The sequence below is a fragment of the Saimiri boliviensis genome, chromosome 1 (assembly GCF_048565385.1).
Source record: "Saimiri boliviensis isolate mSaiBol1 chromosome 1, mSaiBol1.pri, whole genome shotgun sequence".
NCBI classification, from domain to species: Eukaryota; Metazoa; Chordata; class Mammalia; order Primates; family Cebidae; genus Saimiri; species Saimiri boliviensis.
The window spans coordinates 158,722,685-158,744,965 of NC_133449.1; the positions used below are offsets into that span (position 1 = coordinate 158,722,685).

Genomic DNA, 22,281 nt, shown 5'->3' on the forward strand with positions numbered 1-22,281 from the left:
AGAGGCCACTTTCCTTCTTACAATTACTTCTTGGCCCCGGCCCTGGCCCTGTGCTGCCTTGGCAGGTACCCAGGCCCAGGGGCTGACCTGGGGGATGAGAGGCTGCTTCCTGCAAGTGGAGGCCCCGTGCTGGGAGAGTGGGGTTCCCCACATCTCTGCAGCCCTCCTGCTGCCCATGGCCCAAGCCCAAGACTGTGCTGGGCATTGCAGCCTTGCCCAGCTGGCAGGGACAGCTGCGCATGATGCAGGTGGAGATGCCAGATGCCATCTGCCCTTGGAGGACAGGTGGCTGGCGGGGCCACGGGAGGGGGGCTGCAGATCGCAGTGAAAGGGAACATTCTCACTGGATCCTCCTGTCCTGTGGACTCGGGGTCACCATGTAGAGAGCTGCCCTCTGCCATAGAGGCAGCGCAGACAGGGGAGACAGGTATAGGGCTCTGACGGGCACGGGGACTCCGAGCTGAGGGATGTCAGGGTGGCTCTGTGCACCTGAGGCCTTTGCTCTTGCTTTGGGGGTCAGTTCATGTCCAGAGCACTTTAGGAAGCTGCCGGGATCAATACCGAATACACCCAATAAACTGGAATTGTTTATACACAACCTACATTTTGGATGGTTTATGGATAACTGTGTGCAAACAACTTTTATTAAACGTGTATGAAAGTTGGGCAGGGGAGGGGAATGAACCTATGAGGCATTCAGCCTGGGCTTTAGCCTCAGTTTCCCACACTGTGCAGGGGAGTTTTGAGAGGACACACCTCCAGCTAGTGGCACTTAGCATGTGTGTCCTGCCCTCTGCCAGCTGCCCACCTCCGGGACAGTCTCTGACCTCTACCACCTCTGTGCAGCAGTGCGGGTCACAGCCCAGCACATCTGGCAGCTTCCTGTGGACAGGACCCGGCAGGCTGTGCTGGTGTCTGGGGAAGGAAGTTTAAAAAGAGACCGGCTGGGCGTGGTGGCTCATGCTTGTAATCCCAGCCCTTTGGGAGCCTCAGGCGGGCGGATCACATGACGTCAGGAGTTCAAGACCAGCCAGGTCAACATGGTGAAACCCTGTATCTACTAAAAATACAAGTACTAGTCGGGCATGGCAGTGTGCGCCTGTAATCCCACCTACTTGAGAGGCCGAGATGGATGGGAGGATCGCTTGAACCTGGAAGGCGGAGGTTGAAGTGAGCCGAGATCGCATCACTGCACTCCAGCCTGAGCAACAGAACAAGACTCCCATCTCCAAAAAAAAAAAAAAAAAAAAAAGGTTGAAGACCTTTATTTTCCTTTCCGTCCAATCACACTACAGACAAAATCCAGCTCTGATCCACTTGCTGCGCCCAGGTGAACAGCCGATTTGCAGCTGTTCAGCAGCCAAGTCTCCTGCCCAGGGGCTCCCCGTGCTCCCGCTAGACCGCGTCCACCTCTCGGAGCGTGTAGTCCAGGATGGTGTCTTGATCCTGGAACTTGAAGTACCCGTGGAATTTCTTCTTCTGAAGCAGGAGTGGAAACCAGTAGCTGTCGTCTGGCCACATGTCTTTGAAGGGGATCTGGTCCAGCTGGAACCAGTGTGGGCGCATTTCTGTACCGAGGGGAGAAGAGGAGGCACTGACATGCAACCCAAATTTAATGCTTACTATTATTATTTTTGTAGAGACGGGGTCTCGCTCTGCTGCCCAGTCTTGTCTTGAACTCCTGGGTCAGGTGGATCCTCCTGCCTCAGCCTCCCACAGTGCTGGGATTACAGCTGTGAGCCACCTGCATCTGGCCAGCCCAAACAAACTGGCTCTCTGAGTAGTACCCTGAGTGATCGTGAGGAACCTAACGATCGTTTGTATTTAATCCTCTGACCATGTTTCTCATTTTGGGGTAGGAAATGGGTGCAGTGACCATGGCTCAGGGCCCTATGCTGGCATTGTGAGGTGGAGGGGATGCAGGCTGCCTGGCACTCAGAGCTGGTTTGAGCTGATGACCTTTCTCCCAGTCAGGAGATGGAACATGCATGGTGGGGAGTGGGGAGCAGGCCCCATGAGGCTCACCGTCGCTCTCCACGGGGGTCCCCTGGACGCTGTCTGTGCAAAAGACATGCACATCCATAAGCTCAGGCTCGCCCACGAACTCAAACACGATCTGGCCCACCTTGTGCAGCGCATCCACTGTCAGACCGCTCTCCTCCTGCAGCTCCCTGTGGGCAAAGGTGGATGGGGGAGGGAGGAGAGAGGGCGTCAGGCAGGCCACCATGCCCACATGATGGCAGGGGAGGAGGAGCTGGGCATCTGCAGAGCTCAGGGAGCCAATGGAGCGGATGGGAAACCCAAGATGATGTCACCCAGAATGCATTAGCTTGTCCTGACCTGCCTGAGCTTCACAATCAATTTGAACTTTGAAGACACTGAGTTTGGTGGAGAGGGGCCCGAAGATGGTGTGGAGCCACTGGTGGGAGGATCGCAGTTCTAGTCCAGTGTCCTCTGTGTACCAGTGACAGCCCAGTGGAGTCCAGCCACTTTTCCACAGTCCTGAGACCCGAGGGGCAGCAGGGTTGGGACCGATACCACTTCCTTCATTCCTGGTTGCTCACTTTTCCATGGCTGAGCATCAGAGCCTAGGCAGCTGTAGTTATGGCTGCCAGAGCCCTGCGACGTTTGCTCCGGGAACCTGGGTCCTGTACGCTGGGCCTGCCTGCTGAAAGAAATGTCTTTCTAGCCTGGCGCCACTTCTCTGAGAACACAGGATGAAACCACAGCCTTCTATGACCTCTTTCTTGAAGGAGGAGCTCTGGTTTTAACTCCGGCCCCCAGGCTGACCACGCAGGACATGTGCCCTGGGCCTCTTGCTGCACATTCTCCGGACCCACTATCCACAGCTGTTCCTGAAGGAGTAAAGGGGCTGACCTTACCACGGAGTGCCCAAGTGCTGCTGTGGCTGAGAACAAGCCATTCTCTCTGCTTCACCACACACAGAGCCAGAGGCTTCTCTGAAGTAATCTAACGCTATTGCTAACTCAAAAATACTTTAAAAATTACATATATGTTGTAGACTACCAGGAAACAAAACACCATAAACTCATCACCCAGGAATGCCACCATATCAGTGTTTTTCCTTTGGCTCTTTCTCCTCTGTACATCCCTTAAAAAATGCAAACATTCACCCTTAATCGTTTAAGGTTAAAAAATAAAAATGCAGCCAGGTGCAGTGGCTCATGCCTGTAATCCTAGCACTTTGGGAGGCCGAGGTGGGTGGATCACCTGAGGTCAGGAGTTCAAGACCAGCCTGGCCATCACAGTGAAACCCCATATTTAAAATAAATAAATAAATAAAAATAAATAAAATAAATGCAAACAGGTTGGGTGCATGGTGGCTCATGCCTGTAATCTCAGCACCTTGGGACACCAAGGTGGGAGGATTGCTTGAGCCCAGGAGTTTGAGACCAGCCTGGGCAACATGGCAAAACCCTGTTTGTACACTAGCTGGGCGTGGTGGCACTTGCCTGTAGTTTCAGCTACTCAGGAGGCTGAGATGGGAGGAACGCTTGAGCCCTCGAGTTAGAGGCTGTAGTGAGCTATGATCATGCCACTGCACTCCAGCCTGGCAACCGAGCTAGACCCTGTCAAAAAAAAAAAAAAAAAAAAAATTATACACGTTTTATACCTTGTGCTTTCTACTCAAGAAAGGAGGAGTGTGTGACGTTCCACACTTCAAGGAATCCAGCCGGCTTCTCAACTCCTGTTTGCTATGAAAGAATAAAATGTTCCAATGTTGGGTTATCGTGGAAACCCATGCTGGATACAGTGGTGCTGCTGACATTCCGTTCTGAGCATTTGCTGGGTGTGCTCAGTTGGGTTCTTGCTTAGTCCTTCAGCAGACACTTCTCGAAGACCTACTCTGTGCTGGGACCCTGGGGATGCACGGGCGGTGGCCCCCAGGCATTGCAGTCTGCTCCTCCTACCATGCCTGGCTAATTTTTCTGTGGGTGTGTCTGTGTTATTTTTTTTTGTAGAGACAAGGTCTTGCTATGTTGCCCAGGCTGGTCCCGAACTGCTGGGCTCAAGCGATCCTTCTGCTTTGGCCTCCCCAAGTGCTGGGACTTCAGGTGTGAGCCACCATGCCTGGCCTACATGGTCTGATTTAAGTGATGCCTCCTCAGCGTAAGCTGCAGGGACTGGAGAGGAAACAGACCTGGAATCAACATTTATTCAGGGAGATGGCTAATTAAAGCCGGACTTGAGCTAAACGATTAACATGTGTGTTTGTCCTTGCAGGGTGCAAATGGCTCCCCAGCTAGATGCAACAGACATGCTCAGTGGGGCCTCACCAGCCTCTTGGTGGCCAGCTGTTACTTGTCTCAAAAAGCAGCCAAGGTGGGCGGATCACCTTGAGGTTGGGAATTCCAGACCAGCCTGACCAACATGGTGAAACCCCGTCTATATAATTAAAAAAATAAAAATAAAAATAAATTTTAAAAAAGCGTCACCTCCCGATGCAATGTTGTGACTGATTTCAGTTACTCTTCCCCAGCACACGGCAGCGTAGGAAGCATCAAGAATCTTCTGGGAGACAGCGCGGAAGCTTCATTTTACAGGCGGGGAGCCCCACGCAGGCAAAGATGATGATGTTTCAGTTCTGCTCAAGTGTCTGTTCTATCCGTGCTACTCAGTTCCCCAGACAGCAGACGGGGAACAGGATGAGAAATACATTAAACAAAAATACAGGTGGCAAGGCCTTGGTGGTATGGGGAGGCAGGAGTTGGAGGTCTCCACAGGCCTGCTTCTCATTGGTCCTGCTCCCGTGTCCTGGGTCTCACTGGTCTTTGGGGTTAGGGATGCTGCCTAGAAAGATCGTCTCACACTGTGCACCTAAAGCCCAAACCTGCACACCCCCCCCATAACCCAGTACTCCCCACGTACATGTCCCCTGCCCCACAGACGGTCTAAGTCCAGCCCTCTGGACTGGGGATGAGTGCTCAGGCCTACCCGCTGCCGGTGAGTGAGGATAAAGCAGGAACCAGCCTCCCTGGAGAGTGGGCTGCCAAGGCTCCTCCCTACCTCCCCCTACTGAGCAGCAAGAGCCTGGTGGCCCCAGGGCCAAATCCATTCAGACTCGCAGGTACTGAGGCCCAGGGCCATGCTGGTGGCCTGGGGCTGCCAGTGTGTCATCCCCTGGGGGGGCGAGGCCGTTTACTGCTGGGTTCCCAGGGCCCTGGGACCCCTAAGCACCAGCCTGTCTGGCTCCAGTGTCTCCCATTCCTCACGTCTGCAGATGCTCCCCAATGAGGGATTTTTTTCCCCCTTTAAGACAGGGTCATGGCAGGGCACGGTGGCTCACGCCTGTAATCTCAGCACTTTGGGAAGCCAAGGTGAGTAGATCACCTGAGGTCAGGAGTTCAACACCAGTCTGGCCAACATGGTGAAATGCTGTCTCTACTAAAAATATACAAAAAAATTAGCCGGGTGTGGTGGTGAGCACCTGTAATCCCAGCTACATGGGAGGCTGAGGCAAGAGAATTGCTTGAACCTGGGAGGCGGAGGTTGCAGTGAGCTGAGATCACGCCACTGTACTCCAGTTTCAGCAACAAGAGCGAGACTCCATTAAAAAAAAAAAAAAAAAAAAAAAAAAAGACAGGGTCTCACTCTGTTGCCCAGGCTGGAGTGCAGTGGTGTAATCACAACTTACTATAGCCTCAACCTCTTGGGCTCAGACGATCCTCCCACCTCTGTCTCCTGAGTAGCTAGGACCACAGGTCTGCACCACCAGACTTGACTAAGTTTTAAAATTTTTAGCAGAGAAGGCTGTTCTTGAATTCCTGAGCTTAAGTGATTCTCCCACCTCAGCATCCCAAAGTGCTGGGATCACAGACGCGAGCCACTGTGCCTGGCCTGAGAACATCTTAAGCTTGGGATAGGAAGATTTCTTTAAAAGCATGTGAAAAATGCTAACCATAAAATAAAAATTACATTTTAGATTATATTAAAATAATAAACTTCTGTTTACCAAAATGTCACTAAGAGTAGAAGCCACTGAATAGAAAATATTTGCAATATATATATTGTATCTGATAACTCACATCCAAAATGTTTAAAGAACTACAAATAAATTAGAAATCATGACCAGCCTGGGTAACATAGTGAGACCCAGTCTCTTAAAAAAAAAAAAAAAAAAAAGGAAAAGGTAACTAAATTCAAACATGGGCAAAAGGCTTGAGCAGATACGTCACAAAGGAGATCCAAGCGGCCCACAGACACTGAGGAGGTGCTCCCGCTCCTCAGTCATCAGGGCACACGGAACCTCAGTGAGCTCACTGCCCCTACCAGAATGGAGAAAGTACCAAGTGCTGTTGAGCCTTTAGGGGAAGCCGAACTCACACACCCGTGGTGGGAGTTTGAATCAGTGAAACATCTGTGGAAAGTGGTTTGGCAATCTATGCTGAAGCTGAATATCTACAGGTTTCCTAAAAGGTAACTGTTCACCAGGAAGGGGTGCACACAGGCACCAAAAGACACATTCAGGACCGTTCCTGGCAGTCGCCCGAAACAGCTCCCAAGGGGAAGGCCCATATGCACACCTGCAGCAGAGCGGGTGACCTGGAGCAGAGCGGGTGACCCGGAGCACAGCGGGTGACCTGGAGCAGAGCGGGTGACCCAGAGCACAGCGGGTGACCTGGAGCAGAGCGGGTGAGCCGGGGCAGAGCCAGTGAGCTGCGGCAGAGCGGGTGAGCCGGGGCAGAGTGAGTGAGCCAGGGCAGAGCGGGTGAGTCAGGGCAGAGCGGGTGAGTTGCAGCGCGTACCTCTGCAGGGCAATACCCAGCAGCTGGAGGAGGAGCCACTGCTGTGGCACATGTGACGCTGGAAAGAAGCTGGACGAGGGCACAGCCTCTGAGATCCTGCACTGGAAACAGGCCAAAGTCATCAACTGTGCTGGAAGTCAGGACGTAGGGCCAGGTCCACAGTCCACTTCTATTTCTTGATCTACAAGTTGGCTAAACAGGTGGACCCGCTGGATGCAGTGGCTCATGCCTGTAATCCCAGCACTTTGGGAGGCCGAGGCGGCCGGGTCACTTGAGGTCAGTTTGAGACCAGCCTGGCTAACATGGTGAAACGCTGTCTCTACCAAAAATACAAAAATTAGCCAGGCGTGGTGGTGCGCACCTATAGTCCCAGCTATTTGGGAGGCTGAGGCAGGAAAATCGCTGGGAGGTGAAGGTTGCTGTGAGCAGATATCATGCCACTGCACTCCAGCCTGGGCAACAGAGCAAGACTCCATCTCAAAAAAAGAAACAGGTGGCTGGGTGAGGTGGCTCACGCTTGTCATCCCAGCACTTTGAGAGGCTAAGGCATGTGGATCATGAGGTCAGAAGATCAAGACCATCCTGGCCAACATGGTGAAACTCCATCTCTAATGAAAACACAAAAATTAACTGGGCGTGGTGCGCTACTCAGGAGGATGAGGCAGAGTTGTTTGAACTCAGGAGGTGGTGGCTGCAGCGAGCTGAGATTGTGCCAATGCACTCCAGCCCAGGTGACAGAGCAAGACTCTATCTCAAAAAAAAAAAAAAGAAACAGGTGAACCCACTTCTTAAAAACTCACTGCTGATGGAGATTTGGGCAGTTTTCTATATATGCATGACACTTCAAAAAAAGCACAAGCTACACTGGGCGCAGTGACTCACGCCTGTAATTCTAGCACTTTGGGAAGCTGAGGCAGGATTATCGCTTGAGGCCAGGAGTTTGATACCAGCCCGGGCAACATGTCGAAACCCTGTCTCTAGTAAAAGTAAAAAAATTAGCCAGGTGTGGTGGCGTGCACTGGTAGTCCCACCGACTCGGGAGGATGGCTTGAGCCCAGGTCGAGGCAGCAGTGAGCTATGATCGTGTCACCACACTCTTGCCTGGGCAGTCTTGACCTTATAGAATGATTATGGGAAAAGACAGATAGGAAATCATTAAATATAATCAGAAAGGGTGAGAGTGCCGTGAAAGACAGAGGATGAGACTTGTTGAGAACAATGGGGTTGGGGAAGGCACCTTCTTGGCTGTGAAAGCTGCTGGAGGGTGGGATGGGGGCTCAGCCGGATGAAGAGCAAGGTGGGCAACAGTTTGGGGTGCTGGGGGGCAGAGTGTCAGGAGGGAAGGGCAGGGCAAGCCTGTGGGGAACTCAGTGGCTGACACAGGAGGGCGGCTTTCAGTGCATCGGGAGGTGTTAAGGGTTTAATGTGGGAGTGTGTGTCTGTGTGGGGGGGGTTGGGGGAGACCCAGATGCAGTCTGGGAAGGGTCACCTGGTAGCTGTGTGGAGTGGGAACTGCAGAGGGGAGGGTGGAGGTGGCCAGGCCAGCTACAGGGCTGCTGCATCTGTCCAGGTGGGGGGATATCCATGGATCCAGGTTACACCTAAGGATGAAGTCACAGGCTGCCTGCTCTGTGCCTTAGTTCTCCCCTCAAACCCTGAGAGCAAGCCACCGCTATACTCAGCACTGAGGGTCTGTAGTGATGGTCCCTCTACATAATATTTACAGAGGGCAGGAGGGAAGTTCCTTGGACCGTGAGAAAGTTCAGAAGAAAATACATCAGGGCTGATGAGGCGGCCTGTGCTTTGCTTGTCACCGGCAGGACAAGGAGCAGAAACCAAGTCACCTGGAGCTCCTCCGTCCAGCCTCCTCAGCCCTGCTGCCTGCTCCCCTCACACTCCCACTTCCCTGCACAGCTGGTGTTCCTCCAGCCCTCTGTGCTTCTGCAAATGTCTCCTTCCTCCCTCCCTCCACGTCCTCCCAGTGAATGTCAGATCCTCAGGGTGTTTTCCTGGTGCCGTTATTCACCCTTCCTTTGTCCTGGACACCCCTGGCCGCCAGCTGTGGACCAGACCTCTTTCTGCATGTCTTCTGAACCTGGCAGCCGTATGACATGAGAGGCCCACAGAGGCAGGGACTGACCTGTTCCTCTCATGTCCCCAGTCCCCACACAGAGCAGTGCTACTGATGGGCGGTCTTACCAGATCTAAGACAAAGGGCTGGGCAGGAGGACCCCTGGGGCACATTTCCTGCCTGTTTCCTGTGCTGCTGTTGCTCTGCACACACTATAGGCATGGGTACACTGGATGCCCAACTCACTCACTGGGCCTCCTCCCCAGCTGCAGCCCCCAGCACAGAGCCCGTTGCACTGGCACCTGCCACAGATCAAATGTGTCTTTGTGACGGCAGCCCAGGGTCCCGGGCCTTGGAGGGGATGCACATGCTCAGTGTGTCACACATAGGGCTCTCCAAACTGAGGGTTGGGACCCATGTGCCCTATGAAATCAGGATTGCAACTGAAAAAAAAAGGGTCCAGCACAGTAGCTCATGTCTGCAATCTTAGCACTCAGGGAGGCCCAGGTGGGAGTATCGTTTGAGCCCAGGAGTTTGAGACCGGTCTGAGCAACAGAATGAGACCCGATCTTTACAAAGAATTAAAAACCTAGCTGAGCATGGTGGCATGAGCCTGTGGTCCCAGCTACTCGCGAGGCTGAGGCAGGAGGATCATTTGAGCCCAGGAGTTTGAGGCTATAGTAAGCCATGAGTGTGCCACTGCACGCCAGCCTGGGTGAGATCCTGTCTCTGGAGGGAAAAAAAAAAAAAAAGAAATGAATCGGAAATAGTAGGATGCCCTTTAATGTAATAAGGGTGGCTTCTGCAGTTTATTTTAGCTGTACCTGTAAACCTGAGCGTGTATATCAGAGTATAAAATGTATTTCTCACTGCAGGTTGTGACAAAAAATTTGGAAAGCCCCTGGGCTGCAGTGTCCTGGCTTTCCCCCGTGCTAGGACCCTCTTTATTTATTTATTTATTTTTTTTTTTTTGTGATGGAGACTTGCTGTATCGCCAGGCTGGAGTGCAGTGGCGCAATCTTGGCTCACTGCAACCTCTGCCTCCTGGGTTCAAGCAATGCTCCTGCCTCGGCCTCCCGAGTAGCTGGAACTACAAGTGTGTGCCACCACACCTGGCTAATTTTTGTATTTTGTTTTTTCTAGTAGAGATGGATTTCACCATGTTGGCCAGGATGGTCTCGATCTCCTAACCTCGCAATCCGCCTGCCTCAGTCTCCCAAAGTGCTGTGGCTACCGGCGTGAGCCACCGTACCCTGTTGCCAGGACCCTCTTTATATTTCTCCTCTCCAGGGAAGGTGACCTACCTTTCTCAGAACAGGAACGTGAACAGGGGCTACATATGGGCAGGACTATGTGATGTTTACACAGATGGTCTCATTTACGCTGTGATTGGTGAGGGGTGTCTGGAGGACTGTGTGATCTTGGGCAAGATGCTTAACCTCTCTGGGCTTCAGTTCCTATCTCAGTGAAGCTGAGGATGCAATGAGGTTTTGTGTGCAAAGGGTGTGAGATAAATGCGATCATCAACTCCTTTGCACAAAGTTACCAACTGACTGATGGGCCTCCAGTGACAGTGAGGATGCCAGGAGTGTTCAATTAAGCCAGAAGGTCCAGTAGCTCCCAGAATCACCCTGCACCCCCAGCACCACAGCAGCTGACACAGACTCAGCGCCCACTACACACCATGCACCACCGCACCACAGCAGCTGACACAGACTCGGTGCCCACTACACACCATGCACCACCACACCACAGCAGCTGACACACCCTCAGCGCCCACTACACACCACGCATCACTGCACCACAGCAGCTGACACACACTCAGCGCCTACTACACACCACACACAACCACACCACAGCAGCTGACACACACTCAGCGCCTACTACACACCACGCACCACCGCACCACAGCAGCAGACACACACTCAACACTCAGTACACACCACACACCACACCACAGTACCTAACACACACTCAACACTCAGTACACACCACACCACAGCACCTAAGACACACTCAACACTCAGTACACACCACACCACAGCACCTAACACACACTCAACACTCAGTACACACCACACACAGCACCTAACACACACTCAACACTCAGTCCACACCAGGCACTGCTCTAAGTCCTTTATGCTGCTCTCATTTAATCTTCAAGAGTTCTAAGGTCTGGATGCTCTTCTTACTCCCATTCTGAGGTGAAGATACTGAGGCTCACAGGTTAACCCGTGCTCCAGGTCACTTAGTTCTAAGTGGTGAAGCCAAGGCTTTGGCCCTGCAGCCCGAATCCCTGTGCCCTGGGAAAGCCGGTTCCACGGCCAGCCCCGCCCCATTCGTACCTCTTGGCTCCCTCCTCGATGGTCTCTCCTTCTTGCACTTTGCCCCCAAAGCCATTCCAGCGGCCGGCCCCAAAGCCTCGCTTTTTCATGCCCAGGAGAACTCGCTGAGGCTGCAGGACCAGCACCAGGGTATAGAGCCTGGAGGCACCCATGGTCCCTGGGTTCTGAAAGGAAGGTGAGAGGGCAGAGTTGGTGGTGACGGGGCTCGTGGAGGAAGCAGGTGCCAAGGCCCAGGAGGAAGGGGTTGTGCTCTGGGAGGCGGGGAGAGGATGCCATGACTGCCGGCTCTAACTTCCTTTCCCCTAACTCAGCTGCAAAGGACAATGTGACCTTTCCAGAGCGGACTCTTGCTCCTGCATCTGCCCCCAGGAACCCCCTGGCCATAGGCACAGCAGTGGGGCAGAATAGTCTCTGTGCCTGACTGACACCAAAAGAACCACACAATATATCCTGTGGTTCTCAGGTCAGGCTTCAACACTGGCCTTTTGATTAACAGGAGCTTCTTCCAGCCTAGTGGGCCCTGGCCTGCCTCTCTCGTAGCAGGCTTCCCAAGTCACAGGAAATGCGTGACTGCAGACACAGGTCCACTCAGCCGGGCCTGGCTAGTCCTCCCTCCTGTGACAGGAGTTTATACCCCACTCTGTTCCTACTGTGGCCACTGTGGGACCTGGCACCCAGGGATGCCACTGGAAGCAAGGGCCCTTCCTGCTCCCACAGGTGGGCAGGTCCAGGTCCAGAGAAGGACTCTGAGGGTGATGCCTCCACCAAGTCCCTGCTGGAAAAAGGACCCTGGAGAAATGCTGGAAGACCAGGACCAACTTACCTTCCCTTCCTCTCTCTCTCTTTCCTTCTTTCTTTTAAGACTCCTTCCTTCCTTTCTTTCGAGACAAGAGCTGGAGGACCAGGACCAACTTTCCTTTATTTATTTATGTATTATTTAGGGCCAAGAGCCTGCTCTGTTGCCCAGGCTGGAGGAGAGTGGTATTATCTCATTTCACAGCAACTTCAGCCTCCCAGGCTGAAGCTGCCTCCTGCCTCAGCCTCCAGCATAGCTGGGACCACAGGCAGGAGCCACCATGCCCAGCTAATTTTTGTATTTTTAGTAGAGATGGGGTTTTGCCATGTTGCCCAGGCTGGTCTTGAACTCCTGGGCTCAACCAATCCACCCATCTCAGCCTCCTAAAGTGCTGAGATTACAGGCATGAGCCACTGTGCCCAGCCAGGACCAACTTTTCTGGGGTCTACACCTGGCCCCCAGGACAGGATTCAAACACAGGATTCAGGACCAGTGATCCTCCTTAGAAGTTGTGGTGTCTAAGAAAAGGGATAGGACAATAAGGAAGGGGGGCGGGGAAGGGCTGGGTAGAAGAGGGCGTGATTTCTGGCTAGGGCTCCACCCCCAGGCCTGTGCCCAGGGACCTAGGTGAGGACAGCCATTTCTGTTTTCCTGCCCAAATGTTGTATTTCCCAAGCCCGCCAGGACCCCATCCTGTGCCTTTAAAACCCCCCAGACCCTAGTGTGCAGAGAGACACAAGCCGCTAGACATCAAGAGGATGGGAAGAGCACACCAACAGGCAGCAGCAGCAGGCCGGCAGGGGCTCAACTGGTGGAACCACAGGGAGTTTGGCAGGGGTGGTAGGAGGACAGCCTGGGCTGCTTGACAGCCTGACTCCAAGAGAAAACCACCTTCCTGCTCCAACTCCCTTCTGGCTCCCCCATGTGCTGAGGGCTACTTCCACTCAATAAAACCTTGCACTCATTCTCCAAGCCCACCTGTGATCCGACTGCTCCAGTACACCAAGGCAAGAAACCCCGGGATACAGAAAGCCCTCTGTCCTTGCGATGAGGCAAGGAGGCCAATTGAGCCGACACAAGCCACCTATACGGCTAAATTGAAAGAGCACCCTGTAATACATGCCCAGTGGGGCTTCAGGAGCTGCAAACATTCACCCCTAGACACTGCTGTGGGGTCGGAGTCCCACAGCCTGCCCGTCTGTATGCTCCCCTAGAGGCTTGAGCAGCGGGGCACTGTAGAAGTGAGTGACATCCCTATCGCACGCCCTTCAAGGACAAGGAAACCTGTCCCATTTCACTGAGACTGGGTCCTGGTGGTGGAGGCAGGTCGGACAGGGTAAGTGGGTTTGTGGCTGAGCTGCTCACGAGGCCCGTGTGCTTTGTCCTGACACTGATCTGTTCCTGCCAGAAGCCATGGTTTCCAACTGAATTTTTGTGATTTACTGCCGGTCTTTCCCCTAAGCCCCCGACCCCGCTCTCCTGGTCTCCCCTGAGCCCCCGACCCCGCTCTCCTGGTCTCTCCTAAGCCCCCCGACCCCGCTCTCCCGGTCTCCCCCGAGCCCCCGACCCCGCTCTCCTGGTCTCCCCTAAGCCCCCGTCCAGCCCTCCTGGTCTCCCCTAAGCCCCCCGATCCCACTCTCCTGGTGTCCCCGAGCCCCCGTCCCGCCCTCCCGGTCTCCCCTAAGCCCCTGACCCCGCCCTCCCGGTCTCCCCCGAGCCCCCGACCCCGCCCTCCTGGTCTCCCCTAAGCCCCCCGTCCCGCTCTCCTGGTGTCCCCGAGCCCCCGTCCCGCCCTCCTGGTCTCCCCGAAGCCCCCTGACCCCGCTCTCCCGGTCTCCCCCGAGGCCCCGACTCCGCCCTCCCGCTGTCCCCTAAGCCCCCGACCCCGCCCTCCCGGTGTCCCCTAAGCCCCCGACCCCGCCCTCCCGCTGTCCCCTAAGCCCCCGACCCCGCCCTCCCGGTGTCCCCTAAGCCCCCGACCCCGCTCTCCCGGTGTCCCCTAAGCCCCCGACCCCGCTCTCCTGGTGTCCCCCGAGCCCCCTACCCCGCTCTCCACGTCTTCCCCGACCTACCCCCCTCGGCTCCACTGGTCTCCTCCAAGCCCATGGACTAGGCTTACCTGGTCTCCTGCAGCCCGCTGGCTCGGCTCCCCTCCCCGGCCAACCCGGCTGCTAGAATCCCCGCGCGCACTTTTCGTACTTTCACCGCCGCTTCCGGGGACGGGGCCTCTGACCGGAAGTGAGGCGAGGCATTTCCGGCGGCTTGCTGCAGGCGCGGGGGCCAGCCATGGCGGGGTGAGAGGGGCGTCAGTGGCGTGCGTGCGGGAGGAGGGAGTGGTCGTGGGTCCGCCCCGTCGCCTTCCTCGGTCCTGGCCTCGGGTTTGGATCCCAGGCGCTGGGCACCGTGGCTGCACTGAGCGAGCGCGGCAGGAGCGAGGCCGGGGCTCCGGGTCGCAGATCCCCGGGAGGAGGGCACCCTCAGGTCTCCAAGGGCCGGCGGAGCCGTGGGGAGGCCGAGGCGGCGGGGGCCAAGTCCAGGTGCTGGAGCAGCGCCGGGGCCCAGATCCGAGGCGCCCGGGGCCGCGCCGGGGGTTCCTTTCGTGGCGGAGTAGCTCCACGGCCCACGCTTCCGGGGCTGCCGAGTGTGCTGTCGCCCCTTGGACCGGCCTGTGCCGTTCTCCCGGGAGACCGCTTCAGCCGGGTGAAGACAGCGACTCATGGTCACCAGCCGGTGCCTCCTGGCTGGTTGGCACACTTGGTGTTGCAGAAACTAGAAGCTTTGGTTTTGGAGCCATGGGGGTAGTAACTTTTTTTTTTAATTAGAAAGATGGACATGGAGACCTGCTTGGTGGCTTACACCTGTCATCCCAGCACTTTGGGAGTCTGAGGTGGGAGGTTCGTTTGAGCTTAGGAGTTCGAGACCAGCCTAGGCAATATAGTGAGATGCCAGCTCTAAAAAAAAGTTTTTAAAAATTAAAAAAAAAAAAAAAAAAAAAAAAGCCTAGGCACGGTGGTACATACCTGTAGTCTCAGCTACTCAGGAGGCTGAGGTGGTGGGAGGTTCCCTTTAGACCCAGAGGTTATGTGGGTCTCAGCTGTGATTGCGACACTGCACTCCAGCTTCGGTAATAGCAAAACTCTGCCTATTAAAAACCAAACAACCAAAAAGTGGCCGGGCAAGGTGGTTCATGCCTGTATTCCCAGCACTTTGGGAGGCCGAGGTGGGTGGATCACCTGAGGTTAGGAGTTTGAGACCAGCCTGGCCAACATGGTGAAACCCATCTATGCTGAAAGTACAAAAATTAGATGGATGTGGTGGTGGGTGCCTGTAATCCCAGCTACTTAGGAAGCTGGGACAGGAGAATTGCTTGAACACGGGACTTGGAGGTTGCAGTGAGCCACCACTGCACTCTAGCCTGGGTGACAGAGTGAGACTCTGTCTCAAAAAAAAAAAAAAAGAAAAAAGGGCATAGAACCTACTTGGTGAGGTTGTTCTCAGAGTTAAACAGGGCAAGTGTGTATAGCTTTCAACTGCTTAGCAATTGTGGTCTGTGAATAAATTATTACATCACAGCTTGTCCAGAGACTCTTGGAAATTGTCCTTCAGCAATTCACACGGGTTTAGTTCAATTTTATTTAAGACATGTAGGTGGAAGGACTGTTTGAGCCCAGGACTTCAAGTCTGTGTCGAGCCATGACCTCGCCACTACACTCCAGCCTGGGCTATAGAGCGAGACCATGTCTCAAGAAAGAAAAAAAAGAAAAAAATGTGACAGGCCATCCTCTGTGCCAGCTGCCAAAGCCCTGGAACTAGGTAACTCAGGCAAGGACCTGTCCTTAGGAGGTTTTCTTGCAGTCTCTCACAGCCCAATGAACATTTTTTGCCAGATGAGAAAAGAATATTACTTTAATTAATTAGTTTATTTTTTGAGACAGAGCCTTGCTCTGTTGCCTAGGCTGAAGTGCAGTGACACAATCTCGGCTCACTGCAACCTCTGACTTCCAGTTTCAGGCGATTCCCTTGCCTCAGCCTCCCGAGTAGCTGGGATTACAGGCGCCCGCCACCATACCTGTAATTTTTAAATTTTAGCTGAGACAAGATTTCACCATGTTGGCCAGGCTGGTCTTGAGCTCCTGACCTCAGATGATCCAAGACATGCCTTGGCCTCCCTAAGTGCTGGGATTATAGGCATGAGCCACCATGCCCGGCCCCTAATCTCTTTTTATAAAGACATTAGTCCTGTTGGAATAGGGCCTACCACTATGACCTTGTTTTAACTTGGTCACCTCTTTAAGGGCCCTGTCTCCGAATACACTCATATTCTAAGGTACTGAGGGTTAGGACATCAATATATGAATTTTGTAGGGACACAGTTCGGCCTGCAATGCCTGCTTTCTGGCTGTATTGCTTTGTCAGTTCACCTCCCCTCCTGGGTCTTGGGGCCTCATCTCTAGAAACGAATGAGTTGAACCGAGGGCCCTCCCAGCTCATGACCTGCCGATCCGTGTGATGCCAACCTGCCTGCTCCTTTTCTCTCCTACCAGGTTCTTGAAGCTGGTCTGTGCTTCCTTTCAGCGTAAAGGGTTCCACACTGCCAGGAGTCACTGCAAGAAACGGACAGGTGCTGAGCACCTGTGGCTGACTCGGCATCTTAGGGACCCATTTGTGAAGGCTGCGAAGGTGGAGAGTTATCGATGTCGAAGCGCCTTCAAGCTCTTGGAGATGAACGAGAAGCACCAGATTCTGCGGCCTGGCCTTCGGGTGTTAGACTGTGGGGCGGCTCCTGGGGCGTGGAGTCAGGTGGCAGTGCGGAAGGTCAATGCCACAGGCACAGGTGGGAGCTCTGCACGGCTCTTGGCACCTTCTGGCTACCCTGAGGCTGAGTGGGCACAGGCAAGCTGCCTCTGCCAGTGGATATGGGATGGTTGAGCCCTTTTCTGAAAGCACCCACTTCTGAGTTGGTGGTTCAGTAGTGGTAATGATAAAAACAGGATCCTGCCATTTTCAAAGTGAAAGACAAGGTAGAAAGGTGCAGAGAAAATGGAGATGACCTCGCATGATACCTCCTGTGGGTAATGGCCCCAGCACTGCTGTGTGTGTCCTTCCAGGCCTGCGTTTGCATAGATCCCTCACGTGTTCAAAAGCAATGTCGGGTCATACTCTTCTTGCTAATTTTCAGCCTTACTGGAGCTATTTTTGCTTAAAAATACACATATGTATATATTTTTTTGTTCACCTTCCCCAAGATGGAGTTTCGCTCTGTTGCTGAGGCTGGATGCCGTGGCATGATCTCACCTCACTGCAACCTCTGCATCCGGGGTTCAAATGATTCTCCTGCCTCAGCCTCCAGAGTACCTGGGATTACAGGCACCTGCCACCACAGCTAGTTAATTTTTTTTTTTTTTTTTTTTTAATCAAGATGGGGTTTCATCATATTGGCCAGGCTGGTCTCGAGCTCTTGAACTCAAGCGATCTGCCCACCTTGACCTCCCAAAGTGCTGGGATTACAGGTGTGAGCCACTGTTCCTGGCTGCTCTTAATGATATATTGACCTCTCTCCCCAACAGCACAGCTGAATCAACTCCAGAGCTTTCCAAGTCCTGTAAGCCTTAGGGCTTCCTGGTGACCCCACTGGGGCTGCTGCCTCTGGAGCCTAGAAGAGGCTTTGTGGCCAGGGTTATGGATTTTCCACTCTGGGAGAAGCTGAGACACAGTTTTCATCTGTTTATATCTTAGGGTTTTGAGTAAGATTTTCTATATAAAAAGATTCCCCTGAATAATGAGATCAACCAGCCACCCATACAACTTAAGAAACTGTCATCACTGGGAACAGTTACATCCTGTTCCATGATATGCGTGTACGTTAGGCTCTTTAACAGTTCCCTCACCGTGGGCATCAAGGTTGCTTGTGGCTTTTTGCTGGGAGGCGTGTGCTGTGGTGAATATCCTTGCCACTGATGTTCCCTGCTGTCAAGCCAGGGTACCTACATGCACTGGCATTTGAAAAGGGTAAGACAGTCCACCCAGAGCGTTCCCAGATGCCCTACAGGAGGGATACTGGTACCCATTTGTTGGTGAGAAAACTGAGGCTCAAGAGTTGTGTGATGTGTTGACAGCGCAGACCTGGAATGCTAGCCCGCTGGGTCTGCAGGTCAGCCTCACTGCTGGTTTGCTACAGGTTTGCCATGAACGCTTGTTGTCTACCTGCATCTCCTGGGTGGTCCCTGCCCATACTTAGGCCAGGATATGCCTCTTCAGGGTTTTGAACAGCACCCCTTTTTTTTTCTTTTTTTTTTGGGATACAGTCTCACTCTGTTGTCCAGGCTGGAGTGCAATGGCGTGATCTTGGCTCACTGCAGTCTATCTCCTGAGTTCAATGGATTTCCAGCTAATTTTTGTATTTTTAGTAGAGACAGGGTTTTGTCATGTTGCCAAGGCTGGTCTCGAACTCCTGACCTCAAGTGATTCACCCACCTCAGCCTCCGAAGGTGCTGTGATTACAGGCGTGAGCCACCGTACTTGTCCTGAACAGTCTTTTTGTTGTTTTTTTAGCTCAACAATTATTGTCTAAATGAGTGAATTTGTGTTGGAAATGTCAGTTCCTTCTTTTATTGCTGAGCTTATCACTGTGGAGTCCTCTGAGTAACTGATTTCCGTGGTTTCTGTTCCCCTAAGTGCTCTTGAGATGAAGCAAGAAAGTTTGCCTTGTCGGAGGAAGTGACAGAAGCAGAGCACGTGGGGTGATCTGCCTGTTCTTTTCCTCCCGTAAGTCACAAGCATGCGGCCAAAGCCGCCTTCGGTGGAAACTTCCCAAGATTGTAACATGTGGGATGTTACAGGAGCAAAAGCTCCGGAGCATAAAGTGAGGGATGAGGCCAGGTGCGGTGGCTCATGCCTGTAATCTCAGCAGTTTTGGAGGCTGAGGTGGGAGGATCACCTGAGGTCAGGAGTTAGAGACCAGACTGGACAACATGGTGAAAACCTCTCTCTACAAAAAATACAAAAAAAATTAGCCAGGTATGGTGGCATGTGCCTGTGGTCCCAGCTACTTGGGAGGCTGAGGTGGGAGGGGTCGCTTGACCCTGGGGAAGTTGAGGCAACAGTGAGCTGAGGCCCGGCAATGGAGTGAGACCCTGTTTCACACACACACAAAAAGCTGATGTTTGTTTGTTTGTTTGTTTGTTTTTTGAGACAGAGTCTCACTCTTGTCCACACTGAAGTGCAGTGGCGTGATTTCAGCTCACTGCAACCTCTGCCTGCCAGGTTCAAGCAGTTCTCTGCCTCAGCCTCCCGAGTAGCTGGGATTATAGACCCGTGCCACCTTGCCCAGCTTTTTTTTTTTTTTTTTTTTTTTTTTTGGTATTTTTAGTAGAGACAGGGTTACACCATCTTGGCCAGGCTGGTCTTGAACTCCTGACCTCATGATCTGCCCACCTCAGGCTCCCAAAGTGCTAGGATTACAGGCATGAGCCGCCATGCCTGCCCGACTTGCTGATATTTAGGTAATACCCATTATAAAACTAAAAAGACACCATTGCTTCGCCTGCCTAAAACAAGACTTGTTGCCCGTAACTGATCTCAGTGTCTACCTCCCCTCTTCTCCCTCTCCACCTACATTCAAAGCCCCCCCTACACAAGCTCAATGCCCCAATCTCTCCAGTCCCCTCCACTGAGGAGGGGCGTAGTACTGTTGAGAAACGTCAGAGTTGATAAGCTAAGGGCACAGTCACAGATTTTCTTGTTCAGTCTGCTTAACAGAAAGGCTGTTCCAATGTTAGGGGGAGAGGAAGGGTTCGTGTTTCATTCCTGGCTTAAACATTGGAAATCCAGGTATTTTGAAGAGTACCTCATTTTTCAAAGGTAAAAACCCTCAATCTTCAGCCCAGGAAAATGGAACATCTCGTGCCTCATTTTAGCTGGATCTCCTGAGTAGCTGAGACTATAGGCACATGGCACCAGACCCAGCTAATTTTTATGTTTTTTGTTTTGTTTTGTTTTGTTGTTGTTTTTTTGGTAGAGACAGGATGTCACTATGTTGCCAAGGCTGGACTGAAACTCCTGGGCTCAAGTAGTCCTCTCACCTCAGCCTGAAAAAGTGCTGGGATTTATTAGGGTGAACCACTGTACTCAGCCAATATCAGTTTTTGTACGTTATTTTGTATCTGTTCATTTTTGCCATCTTTTGACTTGTTTCTATTAGTTTCTACATTGAAAGCAATTGGATTAAGCTGGATAATGGATTTATTGATTTAATCCAGAGGCACTTGTATGTACTAGTATATTATTTTCTTTTTTCTTTTTTTTTCTTTTTTTTTTTGAGATGGAGTATTTCTCTGTCACCCAGGCTGGATTGCAGTGGTGCAATCTTGGCTTACTGCAACCTCCGCCTCCTGGGTTCCAGCGATTGTCCTGCCTCAGCCTCCTGAGTAGCTGGGATTACAGGCACGTGCCACCAAGCCTGACTAATTTTTGTATTTTTAGTAGAGACGGGGTTTCACCATGTTGGCCAGGCTGGTCCCGAACTCCTGACCTCAGGTGATCTGCCCACCTCAGCATCCCAAAGTGCTGGGATTACAGGTGGGAGCCACTGCGCCTGGTCTATTTTCCAAGACCACTCAGAGATAAGAACCCTTTTGTAGAGAGTGAGCCCTGGGTACTGAAATGATAGCAGATTTGGAATCAGAAGTCCTAGCATCTGGCACAGGTCGGCCCATCACTGATGCTGACTCTAGGATAGTCACTTCCTGTCTAGGCCTCAGCTTCTCAGATGTTAAGAACAGTCACCTCCCCCACTGTGCCTTTATAGTATGTATAGATAGTGAGAGAAGGCCTATTTGTTCATTTATTTGCACATTAGCTCTTTGCCTTGGTCGACATTTTATTTTTATTTCATCACTTTGTTGCATGTACTGTATTTTTGTGAAAAGATTCAGGGTATAAATGAATAACACATTCGTCATTTCTTCCTTAGATCTCAGCTCTCCTGTTGGCTTCGTGCTTGGGGTGGATCTTCTTCACATATTCCCCCTGGAAGGAGCAACTTTTCTGTGTCCTGCTGATGTGACTGACCCAAGAACCTCACAGAGAATCCTAGAGCTGCTTCCTGGCGGGAGAGCAGATGTGATTCTGAGCGACATGGCGCCCAATGCCACAGGGGTCCGGGACCTCGATCACGACAGGCTCATCAGCCTGTGCCTGTCCCTCCTGGGCATGACCCCAGACATCCTCCACCCTGGGGGAACCTTCCTTTGTAAAACATGGGCTGGAAGTCAAAGCCGTCAGTTACAGAGGAGACTGACAGAGGAATTCCAGAGCGTAAGGATCATCAAACCAGAAGCCAGCAGGAAAGAATCATCGGAAGTGTACTTCTTGGCCACACAGTACCGTGGAAGGAAGGGCGCTGTGAGGCAGTGAGGACTTCCTGTGCCATTTTCATAGTGGTTATTAGCTCCTTTTAAGCTCTAAATGTAGGCTGAGCTCCTTCCTGAAGAGTTCCTGGGAGATCTGAGCTGATCTGGGAGATGGAGCAGGACAAGCGGGGAGTTTTTCTCTCTCTCTCTCCCTCTCTCTCTCTTTAAACAAAAAGAGATGACAAAAGTAAATTCAGGGCCTGTGGAAAATGAAAAAGTCCTCTATATCATGATTTGTGAAGAGAAAGTTACCAAGAAAAAGAGATAGGTGAGGATAGAAGGATGAAGAAAGACAGACTATGGGAAGGATCGGAAGGGATTCGTTGAGGCAGGGATGGGTGTGCCCATGTGTGCCTTCGTGTGACTTCGTCTTATAGACTGTTAAACTGTCACACAGAAACAGGCGTAAGAACACCATCCACAGGTTTCCAGTTCTTCGTTTGGCTGTTTAGTGTAAAGTAGAAAAATCTGGGGGCTGGGTGAGGCTACTCATGCCTGTAATCCCAGGGCTTTGGGAGGCTGAGACGGGGATCACTTGAGGTAAGGAGTTCGAGACCAGCCTGACCGCAGGTGCCCCCCACCTCTACAAAAATGGAGAAACAACCAAACCAGAAGAAAAATCTGAAATTTCCATCTGGGGGATGAACTTCTGTCTTTCTGGTGAATAATCTAGAAATTCATGCATTCTTCAAGCAGCAAGAGTTCCCAGAGCAATTAGGGAAGACGTATCGTTTGAATTTATGCATGTGGTGAGTGTGCTTTGGTTTGTGCTGGAAATAACTATTGGTGCCTGGGCTCCCAAGACCATAAAGGTAATTGCCAAAGCAGGCAGTGATGTGATGTGTTTATTTTCTTTTACTCTTCTAGGAACTTGATGCAGCTTTGTATTTAA

General features: G+C 52.4%; 2 protein-coding genes across 2 annotated transcripts; one reads left to right on the plus strand and one right to left on the minus strand.

Moving 5' to 3' along the window:
• Nucleotides 1-1,249: 1,249 nt before the first annotated feature.
• On the minus strand, nucleotides 1,250-14,205 carry NUDT1 (nudix hydrolase 1). Its single transcript, XM_010344578.3, has 4 exons — nucleotides 14,099-14,205; nucleotides 11,184-11,347; nucleotides 2,026-2,171; nucleotides 1,250-1,568 (listed from the first exon to the last, which is right to left on the minus strand). Exons 2-4 carry the CDS (start codon nucleotides 11,333-11,335, stop codon nucleotides 1,396-1,398), a joined length of 471 nt encoding a protein of 156 aa, XP_010342880.1. The 5' UTR covers nucleotides 11,336-11,347; nucleotides 14,099-14,205; the 3' UTR covers nucleotides 1,250-1,395.
• On the plus strand, nucleotides 14,205-22,220 carry MRM2 (mitochondrial rRNA methyltransferase 2). Its single transcript, XM_039470281.2, has 3 exons — nucleotides 14,205-14,273; nucleotides 16,524-16,813; nucleotides 20,951-22,220. The coding sequence occupies exons 1-3, from the start codon at nucleotides 14,266-14,268 to the stop codon at nucleotides 21,391-21,393; spliced, it is 741 nt and encodes a 246-aa protein (XP_039326215.1). The 5' UTR covers nucleotides 14,205-14,265; the 3' UTR covers nucleotides 21,394-22,220.
• The last annotated feature ends 61 nt before the right edge of the window (nucleotides 22,221-22,281 follow it).

What these genes read in the sequence shown, in the direction of transcription:
- NUDT1 (XM_010344578.3), bottom strand. Translation starts at nt 11,335, where the DNA reads ATGGGTGCCTCCAGGCTCTATACCCTGGTGCTGGTCCTGCAGCCTCAG. An exon ending in ATCGAGGAGGGAGCCAAGAG is followed by an intron (nt 2,172 to 11,183) that starts GTACGAATGGGG and finishes CTTTGCCCACAG; the next exon opens with GGAGCTGCAGGAGGAGAGCG. An exon ending in GACCCCCGTGGAGAGCGACG is followed by an intron (nt 1,569 to 2,025) that starts GTGAGCCTCATG and finishes CCCTCGGTACAG; the next exon opens with AAATGCGCCCACACTGGTTC.
- MRM2 (XM_039470281.2), top strand. An exon ending in GGTCAATGCCACAGGCACAG is followed by an intron (nt 16,814 to 20,950) that starts GTGGGAGCTCTG and finishes TTTCTTCCTTAG; the next exon opens with ATCTCAGCTCTCCTGTTGGC.